At 47.2% G+C, this 24,068-nt stretch overlaps 1 protein-coding gene across 2 annotated transcripts in view; it reads left to right on the top strand.

Moving 5' to 3' along the window:
- The window catches only part of ncanb (neurocan b), a 103,505-nt gene that overhangs the window by 40,767 nt on the left and 38,670 nt on the right, over positions 1 to 24,068 (top strand). Inside the window, exons 6-9 of one of the 2 annotated variants that reach the window (XM_069185916.1) lie at positions 58 to 351; positions 1,812 to 3,122; positions 6,454 to 8,343; positions 20,673 to 20,789. In XM_069185916.1, the coding sequence (XP_069042017.1) occupies positions 58 to 351; positions 1,812 to 3,122; positions 6,454 to 8,343; positions 20,673 to 20,789 (3,612 nt within the window). The remainder of the gene's footprint in view (positions 1 to 57; positions 352 to 1,811; positions 3,123 to 6,453; positions 8,344 to 20,672; positions 20,790 to 24,068) is intronic. The other variant, XM_069185917.1, reaches the window with a different exon arrangement.

Genomic DNA, 24,068 nt, shown 5'->3' with positions numbered 1-24,068 from the left:
CCTCACCTTCATGGCTTTTGGACCACGATGAGCCTGTCGCTCTCTCTCTCTGAGCAGGGGAGGTTTTCCACACCGCGGTGCCGGAGAAGCTCAGCCTGGCCACGGCCTCCACACACTGCCACTCTCTGGGCATGCAGCTGGCCACCGTGGGGCAGCTCTACCTGGCCTGGCAGGACGGGCTGGACCGCTGCGACCCCGGCTGGCTGGCGGACGGCAGCGTGCGCTACCCCATCAACCACCCCCGGCGGAACTGCGGCGGGGACGAGCCCGGCGTGAGGACTGTCTACCAGAACCCCAATCGCACTGGCTTCCCTGACACCACCTCGCTCTTCGACGCCTACTGCTACAGTGGTACTCTCTTTCCTTCCCTTCCCGGCTCAGAGCTCCGAGTCACTTTATCCCATCCATCCGTTTCCTAACTCCCTTATCACCATCACCATCACCATCACCATCACCATCACCATCACCATCACCATCACCATCACCATCACCATCACCATCACCATCACCATCACCATCACCATCACCATCACCATCACCTCTATAGCGCTTTACTCCACTCCACTCCACTCAAAGTGGTTTACAGGTAATGGGGAATCCCACTATCAACACCAATGTGCAGCCCCACCTGGATGATGCTCCAGTCCGCTCCCCACACACCAGCTCCCCACTCAGCAGGAGAGCAGAGTGATGAAGCCAGTTCAGAGATGGGGGTTATTAGGCCATGACTGGTAAAGGCCAGAGGGAAATTTGGCCTGGTTGCCAGGGTAACACCCCTATTCTTTTCATGAAACGTTCTGGAAATGTTTATCCAGTACAGGGTCTGGTGGGGGTTGGTGCCTATCCCAGCAAGCAATGGGCACAAGGCGGGATACACCCTGGACAGAACACCAGTCCCTCACAGGGCAGACAGACACAGGCACACACTCACACTCACACCAGGGCCAGTTTTCCTAGAAGCTAATTAACCTAGCAGCATGTCTTTAGACTGTGACAGGAAACCGGAGCACCTGGAGGAAGCCCATGTGAATACTTGGGGAACATGCACACTCCACCCAGACAGCACCCCAGGTCCGGAATTGAACCCAGGGCCCCAGCGCTGCGAGGAAAAAAACACTCTGCACCATTGTGCCACCCAGTTACTTAATTAAGTCATTTTATTACTTAATTCATCCAGATTAGCATTGCTTCCAATTGCTTAAGCCATTGATGAAAAGATACCCAAACCACTTGTTTATCACTGGTAAATAATATATCTTTCTGTCTGGTGTTTGGATTTGTACTCCTGAGAAGGTGTTTGTCTTAAATGCCCCTTCGGTATCTAATTTTCTCAAATACTTATTCCTGACTTACTGTGTTTATTTTTCAGGAGCTTTTTACTCTGGGGGTTTTAGGATCTGTATAATGAAGTAGAGGACTGGTAGTACAGAATGAAATTATTGAGTCTAGCTTTACTGAGTGTTAGAGAAATGTAATAGACTTCAGAGAAAGATTATTGTGTTTTTCATTTGCTTCCTTAAATCCCCTGATGCAGCCACTGTCATGAGTTTTAAATGCTTAGTAATAAGCCTTTGAATAAATCTCAAACTACAAAATATGTTTGTTTCATAAATACAAATAGAAATGGAAACAAGCATATCCAGCACTTTTGTTATGTCTTGGTGACAGCAAAGAAACAGCTCACATTTTCCTGAAAACGAATGTTATGCAGTATTCATTGAAGAATGCATAAGCGGGCGTTAATGTTTTATATACGCATATATCAATGTGTAAATGAAATTCTAATCCTGGTTATATTCTTCTGTACCCAGAGATGCCAGCAGGAGATAGCAGAGCTCAGGCTGCTGCGCTGCTGTTAACCAAGGAGTCGGAGGTATCGAACTCTGCTGAGGTCAGGCAGACCTGGAGCGGTGAGGCCAGCTCGGGCAGCAGGGGTCACAGCGCACAACAGGACGCCCAGGCTGGAGCCCCGAACCAGCTGGCCCTCGAGCCGTCCACCTGGACCGGTGTTGTCAGCCTGCAGGAGCTCAGCTCCCTTGCGTCCAACGATTCTGCCGAGATGTCGGGGGAGCACGTGGTCATGCACGTGGGCCCGTCCAGCCTGCGGCTCAGAGAGCCGGCGGAGCAGAACGCGGAGGGCCCTCCTGGGACCCGCGCGCGGGCTGCTTCCCCAGGCCCGGCACCGGAGGGCGAGCCTTCCCTGGAGAGCCTGGAGCAGCAGGGGGGATCCGCCAGAGAGGAAGAGGGGGCGGAGGAGGAAGTGGAGGGTTTATTCCAGCAGACTGGTGGACACGCAGGACAGTCTCATCATGGGACCTCCCTCTCCCCCAGTCTGCAGGCTTTGGACAACAACAGCCTGCTGTCTAATCTGGTTGACTCCCCTGTGTACATGCGGGGATTGTTGACGGATCACTTGGAGGAAGCCTTCTCCTCTACTTTACCCAGCGGGACAAGAGAACCGGGACAGTCCACAATCAGCCCGGGAAAGGGACCTGCTGCAGAACCTACAGGAGAAGCAATTGATGGAGATTCTAAGCCTGAGACGAGCCATTTCACTACTCAGAACGCCATACTGGAGCACATCAGCGTGAAGCCCTCGCATGGCGCATCTGCTGGTGACGGACTCACAGGCTCCAATAAGGAGATCTCGGATCAGGAGAGGGAAACGTTCTTTGAGTCAAGCAACAGCAATGCAGCTGCGGAAAGAGACCAGGCTGATGACCGCGGATGGCCTGTAAGTCACCCAGATGTTGGCGGAACGAGACAACTAGGTTTGAAAGAAGGTCACAGTGAAGAGGCGGTGCACCTGAGCCACCCAGAGCCTACTGGCATCCCCAATAAGACCAGAACAGAAAAGGCTGCAGGTGCAGAATCCAACAGCCTGCTGCTTCCCGAAGAATCTCTGTCTGAGGCCCAAGAACTGAATTTGGATGCAGATGTTGATGCAGATGCATTGGGCTTGGAAGACCCCCAGCCAAAATCACGTGAGGAAGATGCCATTTCTCAACAGAGCTCCGCAGGTCTGCACCCTCCACACTCTGAAGGAGCTGTCTTAGCACAGCAAGGAGCAGAGCCCACTGCAGCCAGTCCCACCACTATCCCAGACACAGATCCATCAGCAGGTAAGAGAATTCAGTGCTACGGATTCACCAGACTCTATCATGTAGGGCTTGATAGAGATCTCACCTCTATTTTACACAACATTTGTATTCTTAACTAATGGTTTTAAATCCTTCTGAAATTTACAGTGCTTTCTAGCCATTAGATGTGCTACACCAGTCATTTCTGTCTGCTGAAAATCAGTAGTTCTGCAGAATGCTGTTGTTGTCATTGCAGAATATTAATGTATTGGAATATGTTTTTTAATTCAGAAGGGAATCTTGAATTGCTCGCTCATATTGTCGATGTTTACCCAGACATTCCCAAATAAACAGGATTGTAATCACATTAATAATAGAATTATAGAATTTTAAAATTACAGCAGAGATGGTTATACATGGTTTCCGTTGTTTATCTGTTTACTTGAAAAATGCAATTACAGTCTAAATACTAATCAAGCGTGACGCGAAGCGAAGTTCTTTATTTAAGCAAGAGCTCATTTCCCACAATAGCCTTCAGGGTGGGCATTAATCTGTTCATATCGACACATCATTGAATTATAAATCTCAGCAGGCAGGACATGCGTATACTGTAGAGATAAGGAGGAACAGACAATATCTAGCGTGTTATTAAGACATTCCCAATGATGCTTACACAATTGGCCATCTGACTTTTTGGTGTCATCTTTTGAGCAGCATCTCATTGCAATCTACACTCCCAACTTGACGGGGCAGTAAAGAGGACACCCGCCCCCTCCTGCCTAACAACAATAAATTCCTGGGAGCTTCCTGCAGGACACTCCAAAAAGGAGGGGCTGCACACGAGAGGAGTGTAATCATTCTGTCTTCATGCTCCGTGCATATCATTCCCAGTCCTCCATCCAGCTGATCCTTCAAACCCGGACCGCACCAGAATCCACAGGAGAAAGAGCCGAGATCACATTAAGCGCAACGCTGACGGAGAGCACGTCCCGTTAAGCGGCAGAGTAGTTCAGGAGCACAATAAAGTGAGAGGAGGGAGTCAATTGCGTGGGACAGCTGTGGTGGAAGTAGATGTGGGGCCCTTTTCCCTGGATCAGGTGGAAGGATGGGGGAACAGATCAAGCTCCCTGAGTATTTAAGGCTGGCAGTGGGGAGATGGGGGAAGGAGGTGAGGAGAATGTCTGGCAGGTGCGGGGGGGGGGTATGATATTGGATGTCCCTAAGACAGCACTGCGGCTTAAAATTAGAAACCTTGCCGAAGACTTCTGTGTCGCTGCTGCGGTACGGATTCATCACCGCCTCGGGATTACGCGACAGCGAGCGCAGGAGGAAATAAAACAATAACTGTCCAGGCCGGGCGGCGGCTTGTGATGAATTGCTTTGGTTGGAAATCAATAAAGGTCAGCTTTTTTTTTTTAATTCCATTCCCTGTGCTTCATTATTACGAATCCCCCCCCCCCCCCCGACCCGGATTCAGCCTGGGGCTTGAGTGTTTTAATACTGGGTTCAAAATTCAGCTTTCGTCTCCGTGCGCTCTGCGGGGGCCCGGTTTCCAATCAATCCCACGGTCCGTTTAATGAACAGTTACTGGAGCTCTGGTGTTCGGAATCTCTCCCAGTTCGGGTCCGTTGCTGAGTGCAGCCTCTAAGAATCCCGGTCGAGGATCCATGGTTAGAAACGCACAAGGAACATTTCAAAGCCCTTTCAGTGGAAAACACTGAATTGCGATTGTTTATTAGGATGGTTTTGTTGTGTGGAAAGGCTTTACTGAATGCATTCAGCTGTTCTTTGCAAACTGTGGCTCATTCAAGTTAATTTTTAACATTTGGTTTGCAGTACAAGGAACACATACTGTAGCACAGTTGTCATAAGACTTTATTGTTGAATATCGTACAGAGACATAAAGTGCTCAGTTTAACTGCTCTGAATCAGCACACAGGGGTGACAGGGTCGATAGCGCTAACACTTTGCCAAAACTGAGAAGCCTTCATCTGTTCTATTCTTCCTCTAACTTCTCTGGACCTCTAATACAGCTGCAAATGAAGCAGTTAAGATATGTTAGGAAATATTGTATTTTGGCTCTATATGATACACAGTAAATGGTGTTCATACCATTTACATACAAATCTCCCAGAACTGTTTAATTGGGAAAAAAAATCTGTTTGAAAGTGTACTCCACAAATCAAAGGGAATCTGAACTGCTGTTTTCCATATATTTATCTTTAACGTCTTTTAAGTTATTTTAATATTCATTCGCTTTTATTATTCAGGAATTGTAACCACTTACAAGACAGTCTTGGCATTAAATAATTAAGGGGAGGAGATCCCACGCCTGAAACAGTTTTGCAGCCGAATGTGGAACATGCCATGAGGAGAAATGGGAAATGGTTTTGGTTCGTGGAGGAGGTATATGATTATCACAGAGGGGTTCCCTGCAGTTGGAGTGCTCTGCCATGGGAAGGCATCTCCTTCTCACCTCAGTCCTTCTGTCAGCCAGGGGCTGTGCCTGCGCGGCCCCCCTGCGGAAGACAGATTGAGCCGACAGCACAAAGCATTCCGAGAGGCAGAGCTCTGCAAGCACAGCGTTGAGGAAGAGAGCGTATTAATAAATCACCCTACAGTACTGCAGAGTATGGGAACTGTCCCGTCTGCACTCACGGTAAAATGCGGTTGATCAGCAACCTCTCCATAATGCCCGCTTGCTCCTACGGGGCTGTACTCGATTGAATGATCGCCTCCTACCAGTTCCTGTTCCTGTGGTTTTCATCTTTTTAGAAGAAAGCCCAACACCTGTCTTTGTACTCCATCTGGAAACCCTCACTGTTAATTTTTCCATCTTTCTTTTTATTACTGTACAGACGCATAAAGACTTGACTTCCACAGTGACAGTGGCTCCTTTGAATTTGGAAGGCAGACAAAGTATCTGACAGTCCGTGCATGAAAGAGCTGTGGAAAGAGCTGTCTTTTGTCTGAGTGAATGCTGAGAAGTGGCTCACCTCACAGCTACAAAATACATAAATATGTAAACATGCATTTTTGTTATTGGAATTGCAAAGAGAATGAATTATTTAAAGAGTTTTAAGGGAATTACACCAAATTGCCTCTTGGAATCCTTGTGAGTGTACAAATAAATAATGAGGTTTTCCTCGGGACTGACGAACAGCTTTAGAATATTTCCCCTTTTTTTCGGATTAATTTGAACAAAAAGATTGAATAAATAAGTGAAAGGTAGAGCTGGCTGAATGCGTTAAAAAATAATGACTCCAGCGCTGGAGTTTTCTTGAGCTTGTGTTTTGATTGCTAATTTAACGTGCATTTAATTAAAGCTAATGCTCTTGCTCGCTAAGTTAATCACAGTATGTTGTCCCTGCAGGATTAATTGTACCAAGACACCCTGGGACAGTGGATTCGACAATAGCTGGTAATGAATCACCAGGCTTTTTAGCTGCCAGCACTGTGCCAGCCTCACCGACAGTGCCACATAGCCTTGACAAATGGACTCTGAAAACCACGGATATAAGCACACCAGGCTACCGTGCTTCTGTAGGAGAGCAGACTGCCATCACAGAATCAATGGGGAAAGAGGTTTCTACACCTGAGGCTATCACCACTGCAGTCACTAGCCAGTCATCCGCCCTAGAAAATACATCCTCTACTTTGTCTGACACCACACTGGATACGTCAGGAGAAGAGCTGCCTACTTTGATGGAAGAAGCTTACCCACACCTTGCACAGGGCAGTGTTGCAGCAGATTCCTCAGAGTCGGTGAGCTCCCAGGAAGCCAAGAGAGCAGCATTGGACCTCCTCGCTATCCCAGCCTCTAGGGAAAATCCTGACAATTACTCTGGAGATGGCAAAGATCCGGAGGAACACTCGCTGCATCTGGTGCCGTTCCTTCACGCAAAAGATCATGTAGCATTCAAACCCCCATCCAGTCCAGCTTCATCAGTGAAAGAGTTAATTCCTTTTGGAATAGAAGCAGATAAGGAAGCTGAAGGAAGTGGAGTAAGGGATTTGCTTGGTGGGATGGATGGATTTAACGGTATTAATGGTTCTACTGTGACCACAGTGGCTCCCACTGCCATCCCAAGCAAAACAACCCCCGTAGAGATGGTGTCTTTAGGAAACGCAACCCCCTCACCAACCAGTGAGGTTGTTATGGATCAGCATACAACTGTCAGAGAGCTGGAGGAAGGACATTCAACCACATTTTCCACTGGTGTGAACAGTGGGATTGAGATACAAGGAGAGGACACGGCAGGTGGACACTCATTTTCTGAGCCCACCAGAGAGGTAGTTGCTTTGGTCTCGGAGGTCAGTGCTGCAGAGGCAAAAGGGGAAATATTGTATGCCCGGCATCCAACTCAATCACCTGTCCCTTCAGAACCCAAAGGCATCGTAACAGAAATACCTTCCAGCACGGATGGTTTTCTTCTAACAGGTGGACAGTCAACCTTGCACCCTGTGGAGGAGAAAGAAATCCTACATGATCGCTACGTGACCGAAGCTGGACCTCACCCCCCAGTTGTTGCTACAACACCAAGCACATGGGCCACGTCTTTGTCATTCGTCCCTATTGAGCCCTTGGCCACCATTCGGACAGCCACAGCCGAAGCCTATGCTTCCGATGTGCCACTGGCCACCCAGAAGCAGCTTCTACAAACAGACGGGGCTCAGGGTCGGTTGTCATCGCAAACCACGCACGGTCCGGTGGTGCGTCAGTCCCCGGCTCAGTCTGGGCTCTCTGCTCCTACTGGGGGTCCTTCAGAAGACCGTGATGAGCCCACTGAGCTGCCAGCAGTCTCAGTGACGCGGTCACCTGAGAAAGTGACACAAGGGGAAGTGGACTCCAACCACACTGAGGAGTCGCCACCCCTTTGGTCAGACAGACCGGAGAGCAGCTCTTTCTCTGAGCCGCCAGCAGTGGCAGGCCTGGACTTCAAGGATTCTGTGGGAGAGGCTATAACCCATTCAGTGTTCTTTGATTATACACCAGTAGTCCAAGCTGGGAAGCCTACTTTGGCTGCCTCCCCAGTGGAGAAGTCGGCAGGCCCGGAAGATAGGCCTTCTATGGTTGCTGCAACCACTGAGGGACCTCCCTCGGCCACCTCTCAGAGCCAGGTGCTCACCTCTGCCTTGATGGAGAGCCACCAGAGCAGCCACACATGGTACAATGAGGAGGAGGGGAAGAACACGACCACCCCTGGACCAGACTTTTCACCTTCAACAGCAATGAGTGGGCTTACAGCCAGCACAGGCGCAGGTAGGAATCATTACTCTTTTAGCTCATGCCCTTTTTTTATTTGTTGGAATTGATGCCCATATTAATTTAAATCTTTAACATTTTCATTCCCTGCGACCCCTAGGTTTTCTTTGGTCTAGGTGCACGTCCTTGTATTTAAATACAAATTAATGGCGGAGTGGTGGCTCTGTGGCTCGGGATCTGCGCCTGTGGCTGGAAGGTTCCCAGTTCAAATCCTGCGGCCGGCAGAGGAATCCTACTCCGTTGGGCCCTTGAGCAAGGGCCTTAACCCCCAGATGCTCCAGGGGCGCCGTATAAATGGCTGACCCTGCGCTCTGACCCCCAGCTTCTCTCCCTGTCTGTGTGTCTCATGGAGAGCAAGCTGGGGTCTGCGAAAAGAAATTCCTAATGCAAGAAATTGTATATGGCCAATAGAGTGATCTTATCTTAAATGATGCCCCTGACTACTTCTAAACTCAGATTCATGTTCTGGAGTGGGCTCCTGCATCACAAACATTCATTTTATGGGAGCATCACTCAAATTTTATGGGAGCATCACAATCATAAAACTCATTTCCATGACTCTGGAATCGGCTCACCTAGGCATACCCTGTGTTTTCTGAAAGGCTGACTGCCATGCAGACTCTGTGTAGGAGATTTAATTAGTAGGTCAGGAAAAATGTTGTTTTTTTTTCCATCAGAGTTTCTTTAAATAAATCGCAGATCATAAGTGTAAGTGCCTGGTTTATATGGCATTTTTTTTTAACATCACAAGATGCTGTACATATAAAATTATTAAAAGAGACGAGACAAAAAGACGATGTTAAACAGAAATAAAAGTGGGTTTTCAAACATCTCTCCCACAGGTTTGTCCAAATATGATGAATAAAAAGTGACTGTCCTAAGCAGGTGTTACTTAAAGCTATAACCTGCAGCTTTGACTTAGTGCTGTACTTGACCTTTAATTAACCCTGGTTAATAATTGCACTAGTTGCACATCTGATCCTTTGACAATAAGGAGGACTTAATGTAAATAGATTAATGTTTTACCTTGGAAAACTGAGGAGCTCTTGGGCGCTGCTAAACCTTGTTTATACAGCAACAGACTGAAAGGCAAAGCATGTGCACCACCTGCACTGGTGAACTTTTCACTGAATCTAATTTCAAAAGCATTGTCCAACATCAACCAAAAGGAGCACACAAGACCCTAGAACTGAGAGAGGTAATAACAGGTCTGAATGGCTTTGGCAGAAAAGGAGAGCAGGATTTGCCTTGCCTCTTGTCCCAGGTGCGACTTTCATAAGCCCCTTTAATCAGTGCTCAGCTGCTCAAGTGGCTGACTGCAATAAGAGGATCTCAGGAGCCCCCTCTGAACATTAGAGGCCTCGTCTTTGAAAACCAGCCTATTCCTTATAGCCTTATTAATAACAGCAGTGTTATAGGACAGAGGGCCTTTAATTAAGCACATATCGAATCTCTGTGTCCAGACCTCTTTGTCTCCTCAGGTGCTGGTTCCTCATCTCATCTTTGCAGACACAGATGAGAGCATGTAAGACCCTCACGTGGATCACAGTTAGACCAGACGCAGACACACACACCCAGGCTCATACACACTCCCGGACACATGCAGTCATTCTGACGCATGAGCCTATGACCACAGCCTAACACAGACACGCATAATTATAGAGTTAGCATCTTGGCCTTTCGTGCTACACTTTCTTAAAAGCATGCAGGCTCTAGCATTCTGCTGTGAAATTAAACCACACAGCACACACCAGGAGTTTTGTTTTCTTTCTTCGACAAAAGAAAATATTTTCCACCGCGTCCGACACAATGCTGTTCTTCCGTACTACTGTGCAAGGTTTTGAGGGAGGAAAGCAGCACAGCATCAAAGTTTGGCCTTGCAGCTATTTTATTACAGGCTTTAGAAAGAGCAATTTGCTGGTTTTCAGCTGGAAACACTGACAACTGGATTTTAAATACTGCGTGAAAGGTGGCTTGCTGGCAATGGAATGCCTGTTATACTAATTTTAATCAGAGAGGCTTTGCTAAATTTAACTGAGCAAACATTTTTTTTTCCTCAAAATGTTAAGCTCCAAATGAGACCTTGAGCTAGCCTTGTGCCGTGCTGCGAAGGAGAGGCTATCTTGCATTCCTAGTGGCTATCGATTTTCTGCTTCAGTTGCCTTATTGAGACTGTAGCTCTTCTAACTTTATTGCTCTCACAAATGGTTTTTTATTAATCTTAAAGTCGTCGGTGGTATTTCTGCCTGCACAGTAATGTTTATAAACTCTTGGATGCCCTGATGGTCGTCCTGCAGGGTCTGATCAGGAACATAATGTATTGAAAAGGGAAAGCTGTAGCCCTGGCTGTTAGTCTTATACTGGTCTGATAATGTGTTTTTTTTCACATGCTATATCTTGATAGCCCTTTTTTGGTTGTGATTGTGTGGTTTTCATATTATGTTATGTTATTAATAGAGTCTCCTGGGCACCAGGGATTCACAAACCTGGTTTTTATCTCTGTCCCTTTTTTTTTAACTTATATTAATGCTTCTTTGGCACATTATCAGAATGCACAGAGAGTTTCTTTTTTTTTCCCATAAGAATGACCTAGTTTCTGCTTCCTTGGGCTCTGCAGACCTTGCAGAGCTCACAGCTTGGTCTATCCCAAAATATCCCAAAACACTATTAGGTATATGCACCTCTGTAGGAGACGGCCGCGACTTGTAAATAGTTTTACTGAGCAAAGAATAAGCGTCAGATGGGAGTCCCTTTGAACACTGGTGTAAAATACTTAAAATACATGAAAACTTCCTTTTAATTTCCCCCCTTTAAGGAACCGCTGAATTATCTAAGGGCAAACAAAGGACAAACAGATCAAAAGCGTGATAGATGTGAGCATATTTCTTAGTTAAAGGGAGAAGGCATCCACATTCAGTCCTTAAAACACTCTTTAGGTATGGATGGGGGACTGCACTCCTGCAGGTTTTGCAGGTGCTTATAAGTTAGCCTCCAATTAATAAAGAAACAGATGATTTGACTTTCTGTCCATGTAGCTGAATGAAGCAATGAAGCATTTAAGATCAGAGGTGAAAATGAAAACTGAGGACTTTTCATACCTCCAGGAGTGGGGCTGCCCAGTCCTGGACCCTACCTCTGCTGAGGCGGCAGTGGATCTGTGGGCTGGCAGGCCCGTGCTGTATGTCTGAGGCCCGGTTAATGGTGCAGTTAAGTCTCGAAGTGGGCTGGCCTCGGCAGTCCTTCTTGCAGTGCAATGCGTGTGGGTTGTCTGTGCGTGACAATGTGCCGCAGAAGAATTGAGCTGCCGGGACTGAGTCTACAGAGAAAGCATCTCGTCTGACTGAGCAGCGCCGTTTTTTCCCTGTGTGAAAGTCTTTTGCTCCTGTAATTCTTTATCAGCACCTCAGTGAGCCCCCAACCCCTCCTCCCCCTCATTCCACCCCGTGCACCTTGCGTTGCAATCCACAGCCCCGTCTCCCCTAATTCCCTTTCCTCGTTACGCAGTTCGGGGTCAGGAGAGCTCGTTTGTGTTTTATCCTCCCCCCCCTTCTTCCGCTCCTTCCTTGCTCCAGTGCTCCGAGCATTCCGAGAGGATTTGGGATTTACTTGGAAATACATTTGCAAGTTATTGAAAGACACCTTTTTATTTATTTCTTTTTTTTTTCCCATATTCCCCACTGTGCTCTGCCTTCTGGCACCGTGCTCCGGGTAGATAGTGCCTAATCTCATCCGCCCAGCCTTCCCTGTCTTGACTGGGCCTGCTGATCCCCCGGTGTGCTGTGTCTGGGGCTGCAGCAACACCCGGGATAGATGAGGGGCTCTCTTGTGAGCCCTAACCCCTGCCTGTGCTGCCTCACAGATAGAATAATAAAATGCTTGAGGGGAAACGTTGAGCGCAGTTAAAACTGCACACAGAGGAGCTACAACCTGGAAATACCATTATCTGTACGCCGAAGAGAAGTTCGCCGTTTCCCCCTCTCGGAGGACAGTTCAGCCTGAACTCATCTCTCTTACAGAAATATCTCGGCACACTCCAGTTTTAGAGGAGCAGGATCTGCACAGTAGGCACGCTGCTCCCTCTCATTAGCAGCAGCTCATTAGCGGATGGTTGAGCCCACAGTGGAAAATTAGCGTCTTAATATGGTAAATGGATAAATAAAGCAAGCCATCTCGATGAAAAAAATCAACTTCTGCTCTCCCTCTCTCGCTATTCGGTTTGATTTGCAGAAGTATTTTTTTTTTTTGTCATGCAGAGGGCACAGCGGTTGGCACGTTGAAGGCTTTTGAAAGAGCATCTCGTCAGTTTTCTCCGTGCCTTCTCCCTGGATTACTCAGCCTTGGCCCCGGCTCATCCGCAGGCTCTTATTAATAAGCTTGTCATGAGCTTTCAGGACGTTAACTAGACTGTTACATCAGGCTCCGATGAAAGAGCTTTTTCCCCCTCGTCCAGCCTCAGCCACCCTGCCAGCTTAGTTTAATGTAGGAGAAATGGCACCTAGGTTTTTTTTTTCCCCCTGGCTAATTTCTCTTGACTTGAAACTGATTCATCCTTTATGGATGTTCTCCCCTCAACCCTCATTTATTTCCGGCATCATTTAAGGCTGCCTGATTGCTAGAAGTTAAAGCCAGCTAGCGCTGCTGCTCTGCTCTCCTGCTCCTCTTGAAGAGTGGAACAGCTAAGCGCAACCCTGTGTACTTTCTTTGTATTAGCATCTCGTTAGCAGCAGTGGGGAAACTGCTCTTTCTCACCTGGGCCGGAGGGAAACGAGACAGATGCCTGGAGCTCAGAGACAGGATCAGCGCAGTTGGCGTGAGGGCGTGTCTGCATGGGTTTGACCTGCCAGTCTTCTCCCAGAACCGCCCCGATGGGTTTATTATGTGAAGAGAGCTTCGCTCTGAAAGCCCGAGCTGACCATCGTTAATGACCTCCTTGGTGGTAATCAATAACTGGGAGAAGGGCGCTCTCATTTGTTACAAAACTGTGTGGATGCGGTGGACATTCCCTTGAAGGGCTTTCTGTACCAAGAGCGCTTTCTGCCTGTGAAAATCTTAAGCACTGGCGTCTTGTAAGAATGAATTCAGTGACACCTATGCCATCCTGAAGACCCCTCTCAGAGTTTTGCTGTGGGGGAGTCTCTAGCAGCAAATCGAAGCTTTATTCCCATCAACTCTCTTACAGAAAGAATCTGTTGCTTTTCGTAGTTTTCATTCAGCACTGCCAGCCTTTTTTTAGAAATACTGTACATTTCAGCCTGTTTTAGCCTAGAAATTAAGGATCCGAACTTAGTGAAATCTTGATCCCCTGTCCAAAAACAGTTGCTCCCTACTGAGTATATGTTCTGAGTTTTCAAGACCTCTTATGATCATTGAAACGGATGGACTACTGCTTTACTACTACTCTGTTACACGAACACGCATGGTGTTTGAGATCGGCAGATTGAGTTTTGGCTTAAAACTAAGTGCTCAGTAAACAGGCATCCAAGAATTTAAAATTCCTGGGGTGAGGAAAGAGGGAGCAGGATTGAAATATTTTGGATAGAAGTGCAGTACCTGCAGAAGGGATGGGCACTGACAGTTTGAAACAAGTACATGTTACTGCAATATTTCTACAATATTTAATGCTATTTCACGCCACTCCATCTTGCTTAATAGTTGGCAACAGCTGAGCAGACTTCACCATGTCCTTCTGGAAAGTGATGCGTGTTGTTTCTTTGATGGCAGAGGAAATGGATGTTTTTAAGCGGTCCCATGCCTTTTCCTTCACTTTTGTTTTTCCTTTTGTATACTTTTACTAATTTGGCAGTTTGTTTCAAACCCCCCCCCCCCCAGGAAAACAAATAAATCATTGAGCTTGTCATAGCAACAACAGGTAGAGGCTAGATCATCCTTTCCATGAAATCTGTAGCAGTATGTAAAGGACAAAAACCTTATCTCATCCTTGTGAAAGGTTTCATAAAACCAACACACAGCTCCACCAACAGTGCAGGGCAGTTTAATTGGATTTTAAAAGTCCTTTGTGTCGGTGCTGTTCATAATTATGAGATACTTGTCTGCAGAACACCATTTCAACAAACGCAAAAGGGCATAATCAAATGTAAACAATAAGGAATAATGATTATACCATCAAAAACTTAGTGTCCACAGACCGTTAACTCAGTTTAGGAAAGGAACGTTCAGCCACAGCTGGAAAAAGTAGAACAGCTAGCCCCCATGTATCTTCAATTTGAAGGAATAAAAATTCTAAATTAGGCAATTTAATGATATTCTCCCCCCCCCGTTTAATTTTTTTTTATCGCACGCCGTAGCCGTGTGAATTATAGTTAATCTCTCAGTGTTGAGAAAAAGAGAATGCATGAGTCAAGTGAGAGGACCGAGGAAAATCTTCCCCGCGTTTGCAAATTAATTGCGAGAGACGCGCAGGACGCCGGCTCCGGCACCTCCGCGGGGGACGTCTCGCCGCTGCTCCGTCGCATTACGGACGTATCGGCGGCACCAGGGAGCTGTGTGCGGCCGGCACCCCTGCCGGGGGAGGAAAATAATTGGCTGAAACGTGACAAATTCCTGGAAAAGAAAGGGGAAAAAAAAAGGAACTTCTTCCTTTCCCGAGATCTCGTTAGTCAGTCACTCCATCCTGGCCACTCGCTGGCTGTGCCCCTGTGCCCGTAGCCCCTCACCCTGTGGGCTGCTGACCACTGATGGATCCCTGACAGGGGGCTCCAGCGGCAGATAAACAGAAACACACCTGCAGGAACCCCTAGGAGACACAGTGGTTGACCTGCCGCTGCTGCAGGTAGAGGATCCTCACCCTGACAGGCTCCGAGAACTGGATCTTTTTCAGTCTTCCGCAGGAGGGGCTACGAGGGGTCCGGGTGGAAATGATCCGAAAATCCCCAAAGGCCCCGAGGGGGTCAATCCGGCGGACCTCCCGCAGGACGAGCAGGGAAACGCCAACACCAGGAGACACAAGTGGGGGGAAGAAAAAAGCATGGAAGTGTGTATAAAAAAAATGAGAACAGTGGTTCTTCTTTACAGGACAAAAAAAGAACAACCTGCAGGAGTCTGGAGCAAACCACCCAACCATGCTGTCAAAAATGACAGCACAGCCACCTGGGCCAGATCCTCAGATCGCTCGACTGCTGGCAGCCAGACAAGCTATGTGGTTCGAAGGTCTCCTTTCGATTGCACCCCCATCTGCATTCTTCTATTTAGTCGCGATTTCTTTCTTTTTTTTTTGCGAGCTGCCAAAGCATGCCTTGGCTTGAATCCCTTTAGGGTCATGGACCTCCTAAGCCCCCCTTGGGAACTCATTTTCATTCTGCAATTTGAAATCCAGGCTCAGGGAGTTATCTGCCCAGCGGACAATCAGGAACCCTCTGGGACGAGGGACCATTAAGCTTGGAGAAGCCCTGGTCCATTCCAAATCGTATCATGACATCTGACACATTGCCTCAGCTTGGCTGAGCTGGCGAGCATCAGTAGTGGGAGACTAAACGAGCTCCATCCTTGTGCTTAGTGCGGCACATTTTCCTGTATTGTCAAGTTCTTTTTTTTTTAATGAAGGCAGTATGAATGATCTGCCTGTTTTCAGATCGTTTAAATCGTCCACTTTGCAGTTGCTTTTTGATTTATTACCATGACTACGCCAGAGTAAATTCAGCTCTCATCCTTTACTGCAGTGAAGGATGTAAGTACAGGTTGTGGATGAGCTTTTAAAGTTTGTTATTATTTGACTCTGCCTGTATGTAACACACATGCTCTACGGTTCAAGATGGAGAATTACGTTTTCTTCCAGTTCATCCATAGAGCTCGACAGGAGGAGGAGCACGTACCTCACAGCCCAAACCCTATCCCAGGGGTCTCCAAATCCATGCTGGAGAGCCCCTGTCTAGTTCTTCTTACAGGTCACCCCTAGACCGCCTGTTAGGACTCTCGTTTCAGCAGTTTATTTCTCCATTCTTGCCGTCTTGTTTCGAAGGTGGTGAAGCTCTTAGACAGCCCAAGGGGAGAGAAAATCTAAATCAAAAATCGCCACGGAGCAACATAAGTAAAATTCAAGGGCAAGTACAGAAAAAAGGAAAGTCAGAGAGTTCTCTAGTATATCGTTATGTCGATTGCTCTCTAAACAAATGGCTTATGAGGCACCTTCTTGTAATTAAGTTTGTTTGTGTATGTTTGAGTACTTGAATTGCGCAAAGACGCAATATCGGGAATGCAAATGAAGCTTGGAATTCACATGACATGCTCCTAACGTTTCCGCCTAAATAATGGCAGAATTCCCGGCGATTTCTGACACTGCTGTAATGGTGCAGAATGCCCTGGCTCCAGCAGGTTCCCTGTGAGGTTTGTGTATCTTTGCAGGATTTCTCCTGCAGCTTTGGTGTCGAACCGCAGTAAACCCTTAATCCTCGCTGTCCGCCGCCAGCTTCGTCTCGGTGTGTTGGGGCTTGTCTCTGCAGTACATTTGGCAGTGCTTTGTGCTGTTGTGTTCATGCGGGTCTCCCGTGATAGGGGGTAATAGCTTATCTGGATGGAAGAGATGGAAACCTATTACAAGGCTCAGTAATTTCTGGGACGGGGGGAGGAATAGATCTTGGATGCTCGGCTGAGGGGGGCGGGATTTCGTGTAAACAGTTTTTCGGAACTGCCATCTCTCGAAACAAATTACTTATGAGGCACCTTGATATTTCTAGCAATTAGGTGAGTTTGTGTGCGTCTGAGTACTTCGAGCAAAGCTGTTTCCACACGCGGTTCCCGACTTTCCCCGGAGGCTCCGATCTGTACTCTTTTGTGAGATCTTAAGAAAAGGCAATAGTAACACACTCCGGGGAGTCCACATTCACTCTCTCCTGGTGTCGAAAAGCCTTGAGCGCGAACGGAGGGCTGTATTTGAAAACTGCCGGTGGCTCTTGAGTCCCTGCACTGGGTCAGCTGGCGTTTATGAGGCTCCGCCACACGTGTGAGCCGCTACGATTGCGTTGTCCTGCAGCGGCATTACAATTCACAAAAAATGTCAGCACTGTGGCTGGATACATGACTCTCCCAGCAAGTGTCAGCGTTGAGAACATCCTATCCCCACCTGTCTGTTTTTTTTTTAATTTTAGCGTCGAAGTCTAGTCTAGTCCCACCCCATCACCTCGCTTCTTTATCTCCTCCAAGCAGGGCTTGTGCACTCGCACATGTGAGCTCTGGCACCGGGAGACAGACACCCGGCCTCTGATCTTCGTCCTCTCAGATCACGGTTCAGTCTTCTGCCCTTCGGCGCCTCGGGCCATGAAGAGCGTCTCTGCAGTAGGATCTGACTTGTCCTGCAAGCATTAGAATGCGTCGCGGCCGTAGAGAGCTTCTTTTCTGGCTATTTTTTTCTAATACTTTTTTTTTTACGAGGTGCATCTTTCCGCACCATAAAGGACAAAAGCGAAGGGGGTTCGAGCGGGGACGCTGCCTCTCCGCGTGTGCCCCCCCTCTCCTCACACCTCTCAGGCAGCCGCAGACGGAAGACTGAGAGCTCCGTGTGTCGGCTCTCGTTTCCGCTCCCCGCCACCGCGCCGGGCAGAGACAGGCTATTTCAAGAGCGGTCGTAATTAATTATAAAGACCTTGCGTACAGCAGAAGCCCTCCCCTGATGTGCCAGCACCTGGCTCTTCCCCGCATTCCAGAAGCGCAGGCCTGCGACTCCGAGCGAGCTCACGGGGGCGAGATGAGGCTGCGGCGGGGGTGTCCAGTTAGGCTCCGGTTACGTTACCGCTGTAGGAGAAACCATGCATGCCGAGTCAGTATGCATTAATTATTATTGTTATTATTATTGCATATTTTCATTTTTTCCCCTTTGCTTTGCCGGCCGTTGCTCATGTTTACTGCCTTCTCGCAGATGGTGGGGAACGGAATCCCATTTGTGTGTAATAAGTCGTGACTAATTGTGTGAGAATTAAATAAAGTCCTTACCTCGAAGCAGGCAATGGCTGGAGAATTACCTTGGCTGCACTTGAATGGGAGCGTTAAAGATCTCTTCATGAATCATTAGAGTGAATTAAGGTGGAGAAGACATGCATGTAGGATATACTGTGTGAACTCTGTGGGACTTTTCCCGACGTTCTCAGCAGCCTTTAGTGTCCTTGTGTGCCTGCCGAGTTCGTTCAAATCACCCTGCTGTTCGATTCCAGTGCAGTGGGGCTATGAAGGGTCAGCCTGGGTTCCAGCATTCTGGATGCTGTTACCATTACAGTAAAAGCAGAACTGCCCGAGTAACAAAAAATACTCTGATTTTGAACCCTCCCTCAGATGGCTTCCTTGTAAATGACACTTTATACACAAGTTATGTGCAGTCGGTTATACTTTTGCAAAGCTTTATAGGTGTAAGATTGAACTTTTGCTAATGAGATGTACGGTAATCAATCACCTGCTGAGGTCATTTGCTGGTAGGGTAATGACACTCTATTAAAACTCCTGATATATTTCAGGTTATGAAGAGTTTCTGAAATGTCATTTGCAACCCCTAATCTTGGCTCATTTTTCTCCATCAGTAGACCAGCTTAATAAACCCATGGCTCTGTGGTTCTCCCCCACAACGGAGCACATCTGCAGTTAACGGCCTCTGGTTTGTGTTATACTCTTCTTATCCAAGATTCTGCAGCACAAAATCTCCTCAGGGCCTCCTACAGCCAGACACATTCCAGTATTGAAAAATACGGCACCACAATGTTCAGGGTTTTAATGTGAGACCTTTCACTTGTTCAAAGGACTGTACTGTAAGTGTATTATTTAGTGGTCAATCTTCTTTCTCTAATGTTTTTTGGAGAGAGATGCAGATTTGAAATGTGTGTTATGGTGCCCTTTACAAGTGTTCCTGTAGACACATCACACAAAAGCTTGACAAATCAAAGATCCCCAGTGATGCACAAAATACACTAGTTTGTGTAAAACATCCACGCGTCAACTAAAATCTGAAAATTATGGTATTTCTTTCACACCTACATTAGGCTATACGCAGTCTTCATTAATACTGCATGCAACCATTGCAGAGCTATGATCCATATTCGCCAGCCTGACCTCACCATCCTTCCTTTTTATCGCACAAGTATCTTAAATGTCACCTTCTCTCACACTGAATGGCATTTACAACAAATTAGTGCCATATTGGAAAAACCCTGTAACATTTCAGTACAGTAACTCTTGACCATCGCACATAATAATATCTAGTTAAAGATAATTGCATGCTAATTACAACTAATAGTGGTAATATATTATAAATAGGAATTAATAATGTAATTATATGCTATGGCTTACTCGTGGAATTTGTAAATGCATGGCATAAATAAATGCCTGCCAGGGTTTTTTTAGTCTGCACACATTACACAGACATGACCTCTACCCACACCATTATAGATCCAGACATTGTCTCTGAGGTCCAGAATGAAGAGTAATTTGTGCAGAAGGCCACCCAGATAAGCCACACCAAATGACCCTTTGTAGAAGGCGAAGGCATCTCTTGCTTAGTATGTCTTATAACCTGGCATGTTAATAAGTGATACTAGACTATGCAGCCCTCTGTGATGATCTTACAACACAAGGAAGCCACTTTGCCATGAGTCTCCTTATATCTTTAAAATTATTTAAACTCCTGACTTCATCATTACAATTTTTTTTTTTTAAATGTTAAAAGCCACAAGTGAAGAACTTAATAGTCCAAATGAAAAATCAGAAGTTATTTCCTAATCAAAAGATGTGAAAATCAGTGTTGTGATCTGGGTTGTAGTTCTGGATTTCAGACCAAGACGTGTTCCGCCTGCAGAGCATGGGTGTCGATAAACTGGGGCTCCGGTGCTGTGCCCCCCTGTCTCTGACTTTGTGAAAATGTGTTTCTCTGGGGGTCCTCTTTAATCTTCATTCTGGACAATTGTATTGGAGCAGCAGGGGCAAAGCTGTTGAATCTCTCACTTACTCTTGGGGCAGTGCGGTGGCCCTGTGGCTCAGGATCTGCGCCTGTGGGTGGAAGGTTGCCGGTTCAAATCCCGCGGCCGGCAGAGGAATCCTACTCCGTTGGGCCCCTGAGCAAGGCCCTTAACCCCAGCTGCTTCAGGCGCGCCTTATAAATGGCTGACCCTGTGCTCTGACCCCCTCTCCCTGTCTGTGTGTCTCATGGAGAGCAAGCTGGGGTATGCGAAAAGACCAATTCCTAATGCAAGAAATTGTATTTGGCAAATAAAATGTTCTTATCTTCCTAAACCCATTCTGTAACATCTGGTCTTAAGTGCTCTGAGCCCAAGTGGGTTTCTGTGTGACGGGGAGGGCAGCATCTAATTAGCATGTTTGTCGTGTCCCTCCTGCAGCTGAGAATGACCCCTGCCAGACCAACCCCTGTCTTCATGGAGGAACCTGCCTGTCCACTGGGGACCTGTACAGCTGCCAGTGTCAGCCCGGCTACTCTGGGGAGAACTGCGAGATCGGTGAGCTCCCGGCCGGGGTGGCTGCCGTTTTGCAAACAGGGGTTAAGGGGTCAAGGGTCGTAATACACTAAAAGGGGCGTGGGGGAAGGGTGGTTGAGCGTAGGACTTCCTGTCCAGCAGGAATGAGCAAGGCCAGTTTCTCCAGTCCATTGCGCCAAATGAAATCCTTGTTCATCCGGGGACTCATTATTACAAAGGTGCAGAAAAATAAGAGAAACTTCTACTTTGCTCGTATTTACTTATACTGTAAATGCCACAACCCTTTTAGTATATTGCGTGTTCTGTCTACATCTGGTTTATAGACGTGGAAGTGGAATGGGCAATTTATTTATTATTCACAACCGTGCAATAGTTGCAGTAGTTGCTTGGGAGTGTGCAATACACACAATACATAATACAGTGTGTATTACATCTTCCTTGTGTTCTGTACATTCATACTTTTTTTTTGTGTGTGTGCTTTTTCCGTTTCGTTTGTAATTCTTTATTCCATTTTTTATGTATTGTATTACTACATGTGGATTGTGCCTGGCTGCTGTAGCACTTGAATTTCCTGCATGGGATTAATAAAGTACCTACCTACCTCCTGCTCTCCGGATATGGGGAATGCCTAGTCTCGACTGTCTTGCTCCCAGCAGGACAGCTGCTGTTGTCCTGCCACAGCGTTGCTCCCAGTGGGGCAGTGTCTCTGTGTCCATGTCCTGAAGATGGAGGCTCTGGTGACTGTTTGGAACTTTTGTTCACGGTATCTCTGCCAGCAGGCATCAGTGTTTTGCTGTGGGTCACTGTTACTAACACCTGGGGAGAACCGCGAGGTGGTCAGGTGGCTGCAGGCAGGCTGATTTGGAGAAGCACTGTGGAGCGGGCTCAGGGCCTTGTAGAGAGGGTGGGGATACAGTAGCTGTGCATTGCACCAGAGGGGTTCTGAGTGCCGAAAGGCAAGGAGAGAGGGAGAGGGACTGAAGCACTAGGCTGCAATAACCCGAAATGCAGACCACTTCACGTCTGTCTTAATACCGTTAGACCTCGTTTGTCTGGTCAGAGTTTGACTTGCTTTTTCCAGTCGGAGTTTGGCCCGGTTTATAGGAGGAAAGACCTAAACTATCATTCAGTGCAATCAGATGTTAACTTCTATGTTCGTAATGAACATAATGAATCATTTATAAATAATTGTTTCGTGAAAATGTGAAGATAACTGTAGTTGACTATATCCAGCCTAGATATTAAATGACAGTAATGTACAGTATATAGTCATAGTTGTATAGTTTAATAAGCTGTATTGTAGATGTGTTTTGGTATGAAATTAGTGGTTTCTTTTTGTTTTTGAGTGTGATGTGGTTGGACTGTGAAATCTATCCCAGTGATGTACACAGCACTAATTAAGGCTCGAGGCAGGCAGGTTAACGACATGCCTTTCCAGAACACGGTTCAGGTCTGCGCGCACTGCACTGTGGCCTTTCGAGCCAGGGCAGAGAGACGAGCAGGCGCGGTGGGGGGGGTTATCGTTCTTTCCTTTCCTCCTGCCCTCTCCCCCTTCGGCCCCTGTTTTTTTATGGCGCCTCTTTCCCTGGAAGCAGTGCGCAGCCACTGCAGCATCATTATCCTCAGAAACCATTTGGCAGATCAAATGTTGAAAAACAAACCCGCCTAAAATGATGATTTAAGCAGAATCAGTGCAGAAATTCAAAATTCCCCAAAGGCACCCCCCTGGGATGGATGTTGTATCTGCAATTATTTCGAGAGCATTTAGAACCCTTTGCATAATGTATGTAGTACTGTATGGGTAGCTGAGCCTACACGTACTGTATATAAAACATTTACGAAGTACAAAGCGCTGTTCTGGCGGAGGAGGTGGGTGGAGGGGGTCTGTTTGACAGGTGTGAGGGTGATCCCAGTTCCACAGGATAAGCTCACTCAAGCACCTCTCCTGTGCGGATGATCCTGTCTCCGATCCAGCAAGTTAGCCAGACTCACAAGAGCGTGAAAGGACGCGCATGGTGGCTGTGTTTCCAGCTGCTGTGAAGCCTGGCCTCCTGTCAGCCAGCTGTGCCGGGGAAGGAAAAAGAGCTCCATATGAGCTCGTTTGGTAGTTATCAGCTTATTGATCCCAGGATCTCGTCCAGCTGGGTTTTTTTTTCTGAAGGAAGCCACAGTATGGGCTTCCATCTCAAGGCTGGGTGACCCCTGTTCTGCTCCGAGGCCCTGTATTCGCGTAGCGGGAGCTATGGTTGAACTGTTAGGTTTGTTCTCATCGTTCCAAAACTGAATCAGATCAAAAGTTGCCGGAGCACCTTTTCTGCTGGGTCAGATCTCTTCATTTTGGCATTTCACGCGCAACTAGATGTGTCACTGTAGCCAACATTTAATGGTGCTTCTAACCCATGCTCTACACTGGCCTGAGCTGTGCGACTTTCGCTGCGTTTTTCCGCTGGCTAAAAATGTGCTAAAGAAGACGCAGTTTGAAGACGATCGGTTTCTAAGAACTTTTTTCATCGGCTTTGATTGTCTTAGACTGATATATTTCGGTTTGAGGAACTTTTTCAACTCTGATGACTGGGGGGCTTCAGAGACAGATTGCAGGATTGCCCTGATGAAGCCCAAACCCGTACTTCAGAGAAATTTCGACTTTACTTATAGTTTACTTATACTGTTCTCCTGATATCGGGAAGTCCTAGTGACAATTGTCTTGTTCCAGGCTTTGGCAGCGTCTCTGTGTCCTGAAGACGGAGCCTCTGGTGGCTGGTTGGCTCTTTCGTTCAGGGTATCTCTCACAGCGGGCATCGGTGTTTTGCCGTGGCACAGTTACTCGCGCTTGGAGAGGAAGAGGTGGTGGTGAGGAAAATGAAGGGCTGTGGGAAGGTTAAAACAAAGCATTCAAGTTACGCTGTGTGTGCCAGTGCATACTACAGTGCGGACCATAAAAAAAAGTCAAGCTGTTGATGTGTTCACCTCGAGATCTTGAGTTATCGTTGGAACAGGACAAGAGAGCGTTACGTGAACTTTTTTTTTCTTGGCGGCTGTGTGCAGCACTTTGGGGAAACCGTGGTCTTTGGGTTTCATTTTGCCCTGTCAGCCAGACTGTCAAGCGCTTTCAGCCCTTCCACTGGAGAGCTCTGAAGCCCCTCTTCAGGACAGGCTGCAGTTCTCCATAGGTAAGAGTGGAAGGAGTCCATCCGTGGTCTGGAATGAGCTGTGCCCGTGCAGGATGGTAATTCGGAGTGTCTCGGGGGGAAGGCATGGGATCTGGGAATGGGATAGGGGATCACTGTGAGGAAATACAAT

The sequence above is a fragment of the Lepisosteus oculatus genome, chromosome 29, assembly GCF_040954835.1.
Source record: "Lepisosteus oculatus isolate fLepOcu1 chromosome 29, fLepOcu1.hap2, whole genome shotgun sequence".
NCBI classification, from domain to species: domain Eukaryota; kingdom Metazoa; phylum Chordata; class Actinopteri; order Semionotiformes; family Lepisosteidae; genus Lepisosteus; species Lepisosteus oculatus.
Note: the sequence above shows the minus strand (reverse complement) of the source record. Positions and strands in the feature narration are given on the sequence as shown.